We start from the raw sequence: 13,817 nt of genomic DNA, 5'->3' as shown, positions 1-13,817 counted from the left end.
AGAGAGTATAATGGGTGGTAATGCAAAGTGGTGAGACCTTTGTCATCTGTGCAGAAATCATAGAATCTGCTTAGTCTGGAGATGGAACTACAGCCATTTCCGTGAGGAAGGCTGGGGTCCAACCTGCTCCTCCTCATTCCTGCCCACCATTGGAAGGATGTGGGAGAACCTCCGTGGGGGATATTTACAGAGTTTCCCTCTCTTTTAAGAAATGCGAGCTGGGATTCCCCACAGGCATTTGGTGCTCCTTATGGTACGAGTGATATTGTCAAAGAGCTCAACTGAATTCTCCACTCAGTATGGCCCTTTTTTTATTAAAGGTCTGATGGCATGAATAAGAATAGTTTCTCTCTAGCACAGAATAGGTTTGGGGTAGTTAGGGTTTTTCAGAAGAATTCAGTATTGTTCCTGGGTAGTAACTGACTGACGCATTCCCCCAAACTGGGAGCTGCATTTTAGAGGTGACAGAGAAACTATCCTCATTCAAATGTCCTATCCCTGCTCTCATTACTCACATGTAATTTTGTTTGTGGTGTGCACTCAAGAATGAATTTAGTCTGTGCTGTGCTCACTCAAAAATAATGGAACCAAATGTGTGTGAAGGATACACAAATGAGAAGCATTCATGGAAGCCCATACTTAATGGGTGGGGGCGATGCTTGTAAATGTATTGTGGGGAGGTGGTATGTGAATGCACACAAACCTGATTGATGGAGTTATGAACAAGCTAATTAAATGCTAACTTAACTGGTGTGTTTTTGAGCGTTCATACTGTTTGTGATTGGTGCCCTCCCAGTAGTTTGGCCTCTTCCAACACATCTGCTAAACCAAACATCTACAACAAGAAGTTATTTGGTAGGGGAAAATAACCAAGGAAAAAGTAGCAGAGGAAAAAGAGGCAGAGGTCAGGTCTGGTGCATGGTTTGTTACAGAGGAAAGACTAATTTTCACTCCATAGCTACTTCTTTAAATATGGAAGTATAGTGAATTTGCACACTGATTCATCAATGTATCTAATTATATTCCCAACTAGAAGCACGAACATCAGTGGGATGGGTCACATACCATAAGTCGTGTGCATAAGTACTTTCTGGACTTGGGGTTTTAAGGCTGAACAAGTGTAGAGGGTTTTTTTGGATTTTTTTAAAATGTGTATTTGATACAAATGACTACCACGATATGTTGCCATTTTGTATAAAATAATAATTTATTCAAATGTATCTATGATAAAATGTAAATAAGAGCAATAAATAATAGACTGACATAAATATCCTGTTACAAATATCATAAAATGTTCTGAAAATATTTCCACAATACACAAATAGAATAAATAGTAGAAACAGCTTTTAAAATTCCATTGCATCTCCTTTTAATTTCTGTATAAAATGTTAAGTGATTTTGGTTAGTACTTCTAACAATTTTATTTTAATTACTGAACTTCTTTGTGAGTTTGTCCTATGGTTGAAAACTGTTTAATTCCACTTGGATTCTCTTGCCGGCACTGATGCTGAACTGCTTCTCTGCTAGAGGAAATAATTGGTATCTCTTCACTTTCATCCTGGTGAGCTGAAAGTCCTTCCTTCCTTCCTGGTAAGAGTCCCACTTTCCATCATTGCAACCAAGCCTGTCTCCAGATGACCAGCTGGCTGATGAGTCTATGCTGGACCCTCTGAATGGAACTTCCGCCTGAGGTAGCTTGGGAGAGATTTTGCAAAAGCAGCAGGAAATGTGCTGGAAGATTTCCTGGATTGTCACCTGGGCATTTTCTTACAGGGACTCTCAGAACTTGAGAACCTCTTGCTGCCACATGAAATCGCTCTCTTGGTTCTGACATTATAGGAAAATTATCCACACCTCTTTGTTTGGAAGCTGTGCCAGTTCACACAGAATCATAGAATCTCAGGGTTGGAAGGGACGTCAGGAGGTCATCTAGTCCAACCCCCTGCTCAAAGCAGGACTAATTCCCAACTAAATCATCCCAGCCAGGGCTTTGTCAAGCCTGACCTTAAAAACCTCTAAGGAAGGAGATTCCACCACCTCCCTAAGTAACCCATTCCAGTGTTTCACCACTTTCTGAGTGAAAAAGTTTTTCCTAATATCCAACCTATAACCTGTGTTATGCTGTTATACTGTGGTTATACTGCATGTTACAGTTCAGACGTGAGATTTGATCAGAGAAGAGTTGAACCATAGAAATATATAGCAAACACTTAATGTCAACAATGTTTAAGGTCTAACCCTTTCTTTTAAAATTCTTAATTGTCTTGAAGCTTTTTTGCATCAGTATCCTTAATTCTAAGCATTTTAAACACAGTAAATGAACAGAATATTATCACATAAAATGTAGTTTGTGCAGCTGGAATTTCGTAATAGAGTGCATGTATTGCACAATACATCAAGCGTTCTGGAGTGTTAGAAGTCACTGTGGGAAGAATCAGCAGAGAGGAGGGATTCCACTGCATCCTTCTGGTTTAACCTCAGTAGTTGCAGGATCCGGAGCTGAAATGAAATTGGAACTAGTTGAAACACAAAGGGAAAAAATATAATTTTCATTGAATTGATCTCAATAAATTAAATGAAAATATCTTTTCCACATGTAAGCTCGCAGGTCTTTTAGTATGTTCATATTTTTTTTAAAGTCTCTAGGAAGCTTCTCAAACCTTGGAATACTAGAAATAGTTCTCATGAGGACAGATTAATTAATAGCAATGATGATAATCGTAGAAACACACTACATCTGTCGAAGTAAGAATACTTTGGTCAGCAGATAATGATACTTCCCTCCCTCCCACACTGAAAAGTACTGGTGAGGTGCCTAAGAATTCTACATATATGTACTTTGTTGCAAGGTCTGCCAATTACCTACTGCCCAGCAGTACTGCTATGTGAGAGATTATGAAGATGTGCAAAAATAAATAATAGTAGAAACACATAAAAATAAATCCATGTAATTGCAAATCCATTTCCAGCACAGGACAGGAAGAGCCTCAAACTGCTGCCATGGAAATCAGTTGGTATTTGGCCATTTACCCTGTAGAACAGGGGTAGGCAACCTATGGCACGCGTGCCGAATGCGGCACGCGAGCTGATTTTCAATGGCACTCATAGTGCCCGGGCCCTGGCCACCGGTCCGGGGGGCTCTGCATTTTAATTTAATTTTAAATGAAGCTTCTTAAATATTTTAAAAACCTTATTTACTTTACATACAACAATAGTTTAGTTATATATTATAGACTTAGAGAGAGAGATCTTCTAAAAACTTTGAAATGTATTACTGGCATGTGAAACCTTAAATTAGAGTGAATAAATGAAGACTTGGCACAGCACTTCAGAAAGGTTGCCGACCCCTGCTGTAGAAGAATGATCAGGCCCATATAAGCAAAGAGATAAACTATCCGCTATCTCTGTTCAGCTGTATAAATTACACTAATGTTAATTAATTTACTCTAGGGAAAAGTTTTGACTGTACCTTAGTTATTAAGCCTTCTAGTGAGTTTGTCAACTAGTACAAAACATCTGGGTATTTCCATGCGAATGATCTCCCAGGCACACAGGCTGTATTGTTTTTCTTTCAGGAAAACATCTATCCCCTGGAAGTATTGTTTCACTCTCCGACTGGTGAGCTGGAGGTCCTCACTTTCTGGGTTGGTTAAGCCCTTCTCCATATGTGCTCTCAAACATGCCTCCAGCCGCTGAATTTGTAGATAAAGTCCATTTTGGAACCTGACTATGGAAGTCTCCTCCCAGGCACTCTGGGTGAGGTTTTTGCTAAAGATGTTGAAGATCTCTTGGAGGATCTCTTGAATTGCCACCTTGGCATTCTCCTTCTGGGACACTGGAAGTTGGACAACATCCTGGGTGGGTTTGAAAGCTGCCCTTTCATTTATGCACTGTGAGGGGAAATTTCCGCTCATTTTCTGCAGAAGCTCCAAGCTTTCTTTGTTCACTTTGTTCTGCTGGAAGTGAAGCATGGTACAGAGCCGAGATGAGATTTCAGTAGAGAAGAGCAGCATGAGGCAAACGTGCAGCAAACACCTGGTGGTCATGATGATGTCTATACACTCCTTTTCTTTGTGTGGAACCTTGTGCCTGGAGTTTGTTGAAGGTCCTATGTAGACTGCTGTGTCTTTCCTTCATGTCTCTGAATTTAAATATTTGTCTGCAGAATTTTTGTTTCATCATTTTCTGTTTTTAAGGTTTTTCCCTCCTGGAGGCTTCAGTCTTTTTCCTTCTGTTTAATTCACTGCTTTCTAGTTCTTTTACCACGCTTCCTCCTTTTTGTATTTTTGTGAAAGTGACCACAAATGACCATATACAACCCCTTTAACTCATGGTGGATCCACATGCATACAGGCTTTTCATGATACATTAACTTAAAGATGTAATTTAATAAGATCATCCAAACTTCAGAAGTGGTAGAGAGAAGACCCCCAATTCATCAAACCCTACACTTCCCATTCATAACCTCCTTCATTTGACAGAAAAAATAGTTTAGGTATATTTAAAGTTCTGAGGTATAGAGGAAATGGAAGGAAAGGGTTAGGCCTCGGGGAGCTGGAACAATTTGTATAGTGGGGCTGTTGAGAGCCATTGAACCAAACTGTAAACCCTGAATATGAAGGAAACCACTTCAAGCCAGGGGATGTGGCAGCACCTATGTTAGGCCGCCCAAAAATATTGGTAAATTTCAACTTCAACCATGCAACCTGGAAAGCACACTTAATATGGAGACACCTGAAAATATCGGTATCTTCCTTCTAGGAAAACAAAGGAGACAGAGAGTGTGCTCTGTGAGAATGGAAGCTTTTTTCATTTTTTGTTTACTTCCAGATCTGAACATATATATATACTGTAGCTGAGGAATAGATGCAGTTAGACGGTGTGAACATCATGTCCTATTGGTCACTCTGAGTAGCTGACACTGGTGAAAAATGGACGGTAATTCATAAAACAAGATGAGCAATTAGTTACACATACTAGAGAGGTACCCACATGGATGATTGTGATTTACAGTGTGGCCAGAAGGAGGTTATGAAGAGAAGTCATGCTGTGTATTTTTAACAGGCATGTCCCTGGGTTGTAATAATTCAAAGAATTTTTTAAAAATCAAAATCAGTGTTCACCATTTTTGCTGGTTCCTTCTCATTTGACTTTTGCTTTCCCCTTGGTATGGGCAGGGAAACTCTTCTGCTTTGTTTAAGCCTCTTTGTTTCCTGTGGTCACATTTCATTTTCTGGTACTCTTCCCCTAGCAAAGACTGTTTTGCTGGATTTTTCCATCATGTCAGGAAAATGTGTTTTCATCCAAAAAGAAAACTATTTTCCCTGAAATTAGAAAGGAAGAATCATATGAATAAACCATGAAAAGATATTTGTGCATATTAATTTGGTTAGTCTCCCAAGTCTCCTGCACTTTTATAAGAAATTTCAGATGTTTGTATCAGCTACATAAAAGTTTCTGTAAAGCAGAGAAAGCAGACTTACCAGAGCCCCCAGATTGCCATGGGCTATGCTCCCCATTCTCCCTTTAGTTTCCATGGGTGTTGGGGATGTGTATTCCACACCAGGGTGAAGTCCAGAGGAAGATGTTGAGGAGAGAGGGAAATAAGTCATGTGACTAGTAGGAGAGTATAGGGTAACAAAATAATCGCAGGGTAATGTGGGGATGGGAGAAATAATCTTTTTCAGTAAATCTGTATTTAGGGGCACTGGAATAATTGATATTGTGTGGCTGCTAAAAGCCATTGACCAATACCGTAAACCCTGTATATAATGGAGACCATGCATTCACTTGCTAATATTACTTGAAGCTGCTCAACACCCCAACTTCCATCTCCCCTGCAGCAAGTAGGCAAACAATTATTCTATTATTTGAGAAAAGTTGGTTACAAGGGCCTCAGAGCCTGCTGCAGAGGATCCATGCAGGGATAGAGCCCTCTGCTTGTGACTCTTACCTGTGCCACATGGAAGTGTGTTCGGGTGAGATGAGGTGCTATGGAGTCAGATGCTTTTGCACATAGTTCCCTCTTGGGGTGTTCTCTATACAGTTATGATCCATGTGCAGGGCCTGGAGTGAGCAGACATGCATTGGGGTGGGGCAGTGCTAGTACAGGTCTGGTGGGTGCCTCTCGCCATGTCAGCTGCACTGAAATGACACTTACAGGGCCTGTCTGAGGCAACTGCTGCCTGAAGGAAGCCCTGGTTGAATGGCTGTAATGGAACCACGCTGACAGGGACCAGAATGGGTCTCTGTCTGGTCCCGACAACTGATGCAGGGACTCTGTAGCTCTATATGAAAAGACCTTGTGTTCTGTGTAGAAGCCACAGGCTCATCTGTTTATATGATGAACGCTGGGGACACCTGCTAGTATCCCCACCTGCCTGCCAGTGGAAGGATAAAAGTGAGCTTAAGTGGGGATGTATTGGTATCATTTCCTCCCTTTTTATCCCCCCGTGGTTGGTTTTCCCGCGGGGAGGCCTGAAATCTTAGATGATACATATCATCAAATGGCTTCTTCAATAGATGAATGGATTCTTCCACATAGCACAGCTTATAAACAGTATGATGGGATGAATGTGAGGAGATTCCCCTCTACTCTACGGGTAATGAAGTACCTATAGTTTGAAGAGTTTGTATAGCTCCCAGGTGCTATATGACTGCCAAGTTCCACTGGAGGTGGGGGGATACATTTTGGAGGTGGTGATTTTGTCACCTTTGACTTTTTCATACAGTCTATTTTTGCTTTCATTATTATCGTATAATTGTGTTTTGTCAATATAACCTGTAGGCTCCAACTACATGAAGGAATGAATGAAGGGAGAAAGATTTGGGCAGGAAAGGATATCGACAGCTGATGGCTACAGCTATTGGGAAAAAAACTGCACCATAAGAAAGGATAGGCATTTGTTTTAATAGTTAACTCCTTATACATGCCTTTAAATCAGCAGGTACCAAAACGAGTTTAATGAATCAGTGGTAGTACATGGAGTACTGGGTGGTGGTCTTCAGAGAACTGGCAGATCCCATGTTCCTTTAAAGACAGCTAAAATTATATAATTGTGTTTCTAGTACTACCTTTCTTTGTAAGCATTTGGTGTACCTGCCAAAAAAAATGTTACCTGATCTTGAATGGGAGGGGAAATGATCATTAGAACAATTTTGGTAAGATTAGGTCCACATAATGAAATGTTTGAGAAAGCCTCAGATAAAGAGAACAGAGGGTAAAAGCTTCTGCAATGCTGCCATCTGTTGACTGTGAAGAATTTGCAGTCTCCTAGAGACCCCATAGTTTGGTTTATATTACTAAAAGGATTTAAAATGGGACATACATTCTTGTTTTTTCTCCAAAGGCAGATTGCCAATCAGTGTAAAAATTCACGCACGATTCATTTTTTTTACTATTTGAACATTTAATGTAGTGGTTGTTTGACTTCTTTTAAATAAGAAATCTCCAGATTTAGGGTCTGGCTTAAATTAATCCTAGACAGTGCTATGGCTGACTAATAGCTCTTCAAAAATACTGTCTACATACCCAAACGTGGGAAAGAGATAGACCAGGGGTTGGCAACCTTTCAGAAGTGGTGTGCCGAGTCTTCATTTATTCACTCTAATGTAAGGTTTCATGTGCCAGTAATACATTTTAACATTTTTAGAAGGTCTCTTTCTATAAGTCTATAATATATAACTAAACTATTGTTGTATGTAAAGTAAATAAGGTTTTAAAAATGTTTAAGAAGCTTCATTTAAAATGAAATTAAAATGAAGAGCCCCCCGGACTGGTGGCCAGGACCTGGGCAGTGTGAGTGCCACTGAAAATCAGCTTGTGTGCCGCCTTTGGCACGCGTGCCATAGGTTGCCTACCCCGGGATAGACTCTTACAAGATTTGGTCCAACGGATGTTTTTTGTTTTTGTTTATTTTGTTTTGTTTTGCTCTCAGGTAATTTTTAACTATTGGGTTTAGGGTAATTTTTAGTCATTATTCTCAGCACAACTGAAATTTTGATGCACTATGCTCATATAGCTGCTGGTTGGTTGTTGGTGCAACATGCAGTCCATAAGCACACATGCTTGTTTGGGGAGTGCCAGGGGGAGAGCAAAGGGAAGCAGCACCAGATGCTTACAAGCCTGAATGACAGGAGGGGTTGGGTATGTACAAGCTTGATGCTGTTTGTGAGCCAAGTGTACCCAAACCTGACTGGTGGAGGGGGACAGTTAGGCCCACACAAGCCTCCTTGGTGGGGGGGAGAGCGGAAACAGAGTCTGCACACATGGAAACCTCATTGATGGGGAGCCGGTTCACACACATCTCATTAGGGTTGTGAGGGGACAAGCAACTTTGTACCACGACAGCCTGAAGTCTTCCTCTTGGAATGCCAGCCTCTCCATCATTCCTTTAATTTAATCACAATGAGCTACTGCTCCAAACACCCGCAACTACAAATGTTGTGAGGAAAGGTAATCTGGTAACAGACAGACACATAAAAGCTGCAGAGTAGAGGTTGTGGTGTGTGGTCTATTGGAGTGGTAAAACTAATTACCATAGCTATTTTTCTTATGGAGTCACTGCTGAATCAGAGTTTATGTTCACAATGCACTTTAGCATGTTTTCACGTTTAACCACTTATGTCAAAGGGAAGCTTGTGTACTTAAAGTTAGGCAAATGTTTACAAGTCCTTTGCTGAACTGGAGTCTTAAGGTAACAAGAGAAGATTTTTCTTGGGTCTCTATTTTTTTTTAAAATATCTAATTAATACAAATCACTACTTCTGTAGGTTGCTATTTTGTATAAATAAATATTTATTTATAAATATTATTAAATCTCTGAAAAAAATAAATAAAATAAATACATTAATATTTTGAATAAATATAAATGGACCAACATAAAACACTTTTACAAATCCAGTGAAATGATATGAAACTATTTTCACAGTGCAGGAAAATAACATATATTTACACTAGTTTAAAATTTAAGAGTGCCTAGAAACTGGACTATTCTTGTTTCTTTGTTATCCTTGCAGCAAAATACACCTCCAGAAGTTTCACTTGCTTATGAGTCCATGTCAGGATCTTTATATGTGCTTGTCGTTCCAGGCAGCTTGTGAGGGTATTTAGCATGAGATGTAGGAAATCTGTTGGAGGATCTCTTGGATGATCTCCTGGATCCAGTCTCTTTCTGGGTTTCTCTGGGCTTGAGAAACTTTTGGGGCCATGTGAAGTCTCTTTCTTCATTCTGCTGTTGCAGGAAAATTATCCTTCCACTTTGTTTGGAAATTGTCCCGGTTCACATTTGTTATGCTGAAGCAAAACATGTTACAGTTCAGAGGTAAGATTTCATTTTTAAAAGCAGCCCAAGGGAAATTGGAGCAAATGCGTAATATCAACGATGAAGAACTAGTAAGGTTTTTCTCCTTTGGTTCAAATACTATGTTGTCTTCTGCGATGTTTTCAGCAAAATCTTCTGTTTTACATTTTCTCATGTGAATAAATCAGTCCGGTAATGGCAAGTAGTATATAACTAGTACAGTTGAAGTTTGACAGTTTGCTTAATTCAAGATGGACTGATAAGAGTCTCGAAAGGTGCTGCTTGTAGAATCAATTTAGAGATGAAGGACTCCAGCGAAGGTGCAGTTTCATTCAGCTGTTTTCATAACATCATTACTTGAAGCAGCATGTGCTGGAATGAAAAAGGGGAATGATTCAAACATGGAGAGTTTCAAATGCCAAATATAGGCCATCTTTTTCTAAGCAGAAAAAGTTTTTTCTAAGTTTTTTCAACTCATAAATCCTGAGCCTGACTGCACTTGTCACAATTTGTTGTTATTAAGGCTGTTGAATTTAGGGGTAAACAAAACAAAGAAAAGCAGAATAAGAACCTTCGGCCATCCCCATGTGCAGAATTGGATGATGGGCTAGAAGTGTGTGAGCACAGACCCTGCGTTTTCTTGTGTCCTAACTGGAATGTTGTCTAACGAGGCAGTTGTTGAAAGGGGGCTTCTCACTGTTCTTTTCCCCAACTTAGACACTTACTGGGCAAAATTATATTTGGTATGGTTAGTTATTACTTAACGATATTTTGTCATTAGTTAGCAGTTATGATATAGTTATATATTTTTCATATAGAATATTGTGTGTGGTAGAGAAGCACTAAATTATATGCTACTCTAAAACAATTTGAACATATTTTTGAAATAGCTTTATGCATAAAATTATGATGGGAGAAAGATTGGGCCCTACATATTAGGAGTTATAAATGTATTGACCCATCTCTCTCCAGCTGTTTTAATCAAATAATATTATCTGAGTTTTTCTAGGAAAAAAGAAAAGATGATACCTTAATTTTGAAGTCCCTTTGTGAGTATGTTGAGCATGAGGAAACATCTGGATATTTCTGCACGGATGATCTCCCAGGCACACTGGCTGTATTGCTTTTCTTTCAGGAAATTGTTGATTGTCTGGAAGTATCTCTTCAGTTTGAGGCTGGTGAGCAGGAGGTTCTCCTTTCCTGGGTAGGTTATTTCCTTTTCCATCTCAGCACTCAAACACGTCCCCAGTTTCTCAATCTGCTGGTGAAGTCCATTCTGAAATTCCTTTATGGATGTCTCATTCCAGGCAGCTTGGGTGAGATTGTTGTTAAAGATATGGAAGAGTTCTTGGAGGATCTGTTGAATGGCTTCCTTGGCATACTCTTGCTGGGACAGTCGGATCTTGAGGATATCTCTGGGCTTGAAAGCTGTCCTTTCATTGAGACATTGGAAGGGAAAGTTTCCACCCATTTTCTCCAGATGCTCTAAACTCTTGCTGTTCATTCTGGTTTGTAGAACATAAATCCTGTTACAGTCCAGACATGAGATTTTACTGGTGAAGAGCAGCATGAGGCAAAATTGCAGCAAACTCCTGCTGATCATGATGATGTCTTAGAGTCTCTGACTTTGTGTAGAACTTGAGCAACTAGTGCCTGTTCAAGGTCTTTCGTAGACTTTTGTGTTTTTGACCCATGTCTCTGAATTTAAGTATTCTGTAGGAAAAGAAATTTCTTTCATCACTTTCTACTTTTCAAGGTTTTTCCTGCGTGAGGTTTTTACTTTCAGTTTCCTTCTTTTTATTTAATGGAAGTGAACAAGTCATTAGAAGAACAAAACCACAATCATTACTTTTTTAATATTAAAGAATCCCTACATTTCTTTCCTTAGGTCTCCCCCAGCCCTCTTAGATAAAGAAAATGTAAAGGGTAAGAAGAGTGATGATTAACAGTGTCATCCAGTTATAGGTTAGAGTAGGGACCTGTCTGTCTACCTGTAGTTAGCAGGGATAGGCAGATCTGAATGTGTGTTCCATCAGTAAGTTACATCAGCAAGACTATCTGTCTTATGAGAGAGGAAAAACCATGTGTGTAGAGAATACCAGAGGATGGACAGAGGGCACTGAAAAACTGGGAGGTTTACTTAAGAAACTGATAACTGAAAAGATTGTGTGTTTGAGTTTTCACCATTCAAGCTTTATTCTTTTTTTTCAGTGTGCATTTCACTGAGCTTGGACATTGAAATTCAACTGGTCTGATGAATGAAGGTGCATTCTGTGGCAAGTTTCTGTTTTTCATACCATAGCACTCAGCTGTCATGTTGGAGTTTCCATCAGTGAAGGGGAATGGTTTCCAACTGAAAAATTGAAAAGGAATGTTTCCATATTAATTTTAAAAAAGGAAAAGAAGAAAACATAAACATATTTCTGTTCATGTCACTTCTTTTACATCTCCCTCCCCCATCACCTCAATTTCTTTCTTTAGTCATGATCTAGAGTTTTGCCTAAACTATTTGGAAGTGTCACTTTGAAGAATGTACATAAGTATTGTACATAAGTATACCATATAAGGGACCCAGTCATACCAGAGGCTTTGCACCCCAATCTTGCATTCACTCCATGGGGGTCCTTTGTGTGCATTTTCTGGCAAGTTGAACCTTCAGGAGATAATATTTATATTAAAGAGAAAAATTTAAAAATCTGAATCTTAGCTTTTCTTGTTAAAGTAAGAAAGCAATGGGAGTAAAGACACATAGTCTTTCAGCATATTTTCATAAGCAATTAACCTGTTTTCTGGGAAAGATTAGCTGTAGACTCAGCTGAGTGAAATATTTACTAGAATTTGATAAAATACCGTATATTTAAATTTCAGTGAAAATAGCAGGAATTTTTACTGGAATTTTTTCCTCTGTGCCAGCCAGCTTAATTTGAATGTGAAATAAGAGATTAGTTTAACCTCTTTTCCTATTTGCAAATAATCTGCAAATAAATTCAGAATGTGTGAATGTGTTCATTTAAAATGATTTGACAAATGGTTTATACACATTCCACTCTGATTGCTCAGGACCTCCTCATCACGTCTTTTCCCTATGAATATTTGCTATGCATAATTTGCTACTTGTTCTGTTTTATGGTTTACCTGAGTCACAATGCTATTGTGTCTGTTCCCGGGCTGGTTGCCTTCAAATTCAAAACTGCTTTCAAAATGTCTGCATGAACTTTTCTCAAGAAAATTCTCTTTAAAATAAGCATTTATATGAGTGTTTGTTATACTTTCTTATTAAAGAGATGTTCTTTACTAACAAAAACTCAAATGGAGAAATATTACAGAAAATGTTTATAATGGGCCAAACATTTGTCATAAATGTTTAATAAGTCTCTCATGTTTAGACTGTAGCTGAAATATGTTGTTGACTGATAGCTCTTCAGAACTAGTATCCACCTACACCAAACTTGGTAGAGAGGTAGATCCTCACTAGATCTCATGCAACCGGCAGGTTTATTACTAGAATTTTAAATGTTGGGTTTAGGTAATGTTTAGGCATTGTTGATGTTATGACTGAAAGTTGAACACATTCTGTACACCAAACTGGTTGTTGGTGGCAAGGAACCACACAAGCCTGATTTGGATGGTGTGGAGGGGTGGCACCAGTTGTTCAGAAAACTGAGGGATAGAATTGCTGACTTGGGTGTCCGGAAGCCTGATTGATATGACTTGATTTGTTTGTGTGTGTGTCGGGGTGTGTGTGTGTCTGTCTGTAAGACTTGTGAATTCTAGTTGATATTATGAAGTTGTTGTCATGAAATTTCCTAATCATAGGAAACCTCTTTCTATGTGTGTCCATCCTGTTGGACAGGACCTACAGCAGGTACTCATTAGGCTGAGGACAATGGGGGACACTGAACTTTAAAACTGTGTTCTGATGGCAGCATCGTTACAGTAAGTAAGGTTCCCGTGTTGGGAAACCAGTTTGGCCAAGCTGGTGTTAAAGAGAATGGGGGTTATGAATGGAAAGCTACTGAAAGTCAACCAAGAGACAGATGACAAAAACAAAAGGTTCTAAAAGAAATCACTGGGGGAAGACCACAGGACATGTGGGCAAGAGGAAGGAAGGGGATGAACTGGCCAAAGCCAGGTTATCTAAGCTGCTCTGTTTTTGTGCATATAAGTGATGCATTGCAACAGAAGGATGTTGGATGACCCCAAGTGACCCTGATCCAGGCCCATAGAATGGCCTGGTGTGTTGAGGAAACTGAGGCAGGGAATGGCGTATAGGGTTTACAATTTTTGTTCCAATCTGTGTATTTTCCATGTGATTAAGTAAATAGCAATAGTGTGTTAGAATCCTGTGCAAAGTGTCTGGGTGTTATAATCTACACTTACTACCTGGCCCCTGAAAGAGGTAAACACCTCTGGGTGCACTTCTGAGAGAGGACATGTTAAAGCGCATTCTGAGCTTCAAAGACTTCCCAGTTGACATCTCGGATGAGCCCTCGCTTATAACGCTGGCAGAGCCCA

At 39.5% G+C, this 13,817-nt stretch overlaps 2 protein-coding genes across 2 annotated transcripts; both read right to left on the bottom strand.

Moving 5' to 3' along the window:
• Window positions 1-3,470: 3,470 nt before the first annotated feature.
• Window positions 3,471-4,046, bottom strand: LOC123372476 (interferon beta-like). The gene has a single exon (XM_045020580.1). The coding sequence runs from the start codon at window positions 4,044-4,046 to the stop codon at window positions 3,471-3,473; it is 576 nt and encodes a 191-aa protein (XP_044876515.1).
• A 6,286-nt stretch (window positions 4,047-10,332) lies between these two features.
• LOC123372249 (interferon beta-like) lies at window positions 10,333-10,905 on the bottom strand. The gene has a single exon (XM_045020256.1). The coding sequence runs from the start codon at window positions 10,903-10,905 to the stop codon at window positions 10,333-10,335; it is 573 nt and encodes a 190-aa protein (XP_044876191.1).
• Window positions 10,906-13,817: the final 2,912 nt, after the last annotated feature.

This window comes from Mauremys mutica, chromosome 6 (assembly GCF_020497125.1).
Source record: "Mauremys mutica isolate MM-2020 ecotype Southern chromosome 6, ASM2049712v1, whole genome shotgun sequence".
In the NCBI taxonomy this organism is placed as follows: Eukaryota; Metazoa; Chordata; order Testudines; family Geoemydidae; genus Mauremys; species Mauremys mutica.
Note: the sequence above shows the minus strand (reverse complement) of the source record. Positions and strands in the feature narration are given on the sequence as shown.

Excerpts from the sequence above, each read along its gene's own strand:
- LOC123372476 (XM_045020580.1), bottom strand. The coding sequence starts at position 4,046 with ATGACCACCAGGTGTTTGCTGCACGTTTGCCTCATGCTGCTCTTCTCT.
- LOC123372249 (XM_045020256.1), bottom strand. The coding sequence starts at position 10,905 with ATGATCAGCAGGAGTTTGCTGCAATTTTGCCTCATGCTGCTCTTCACC.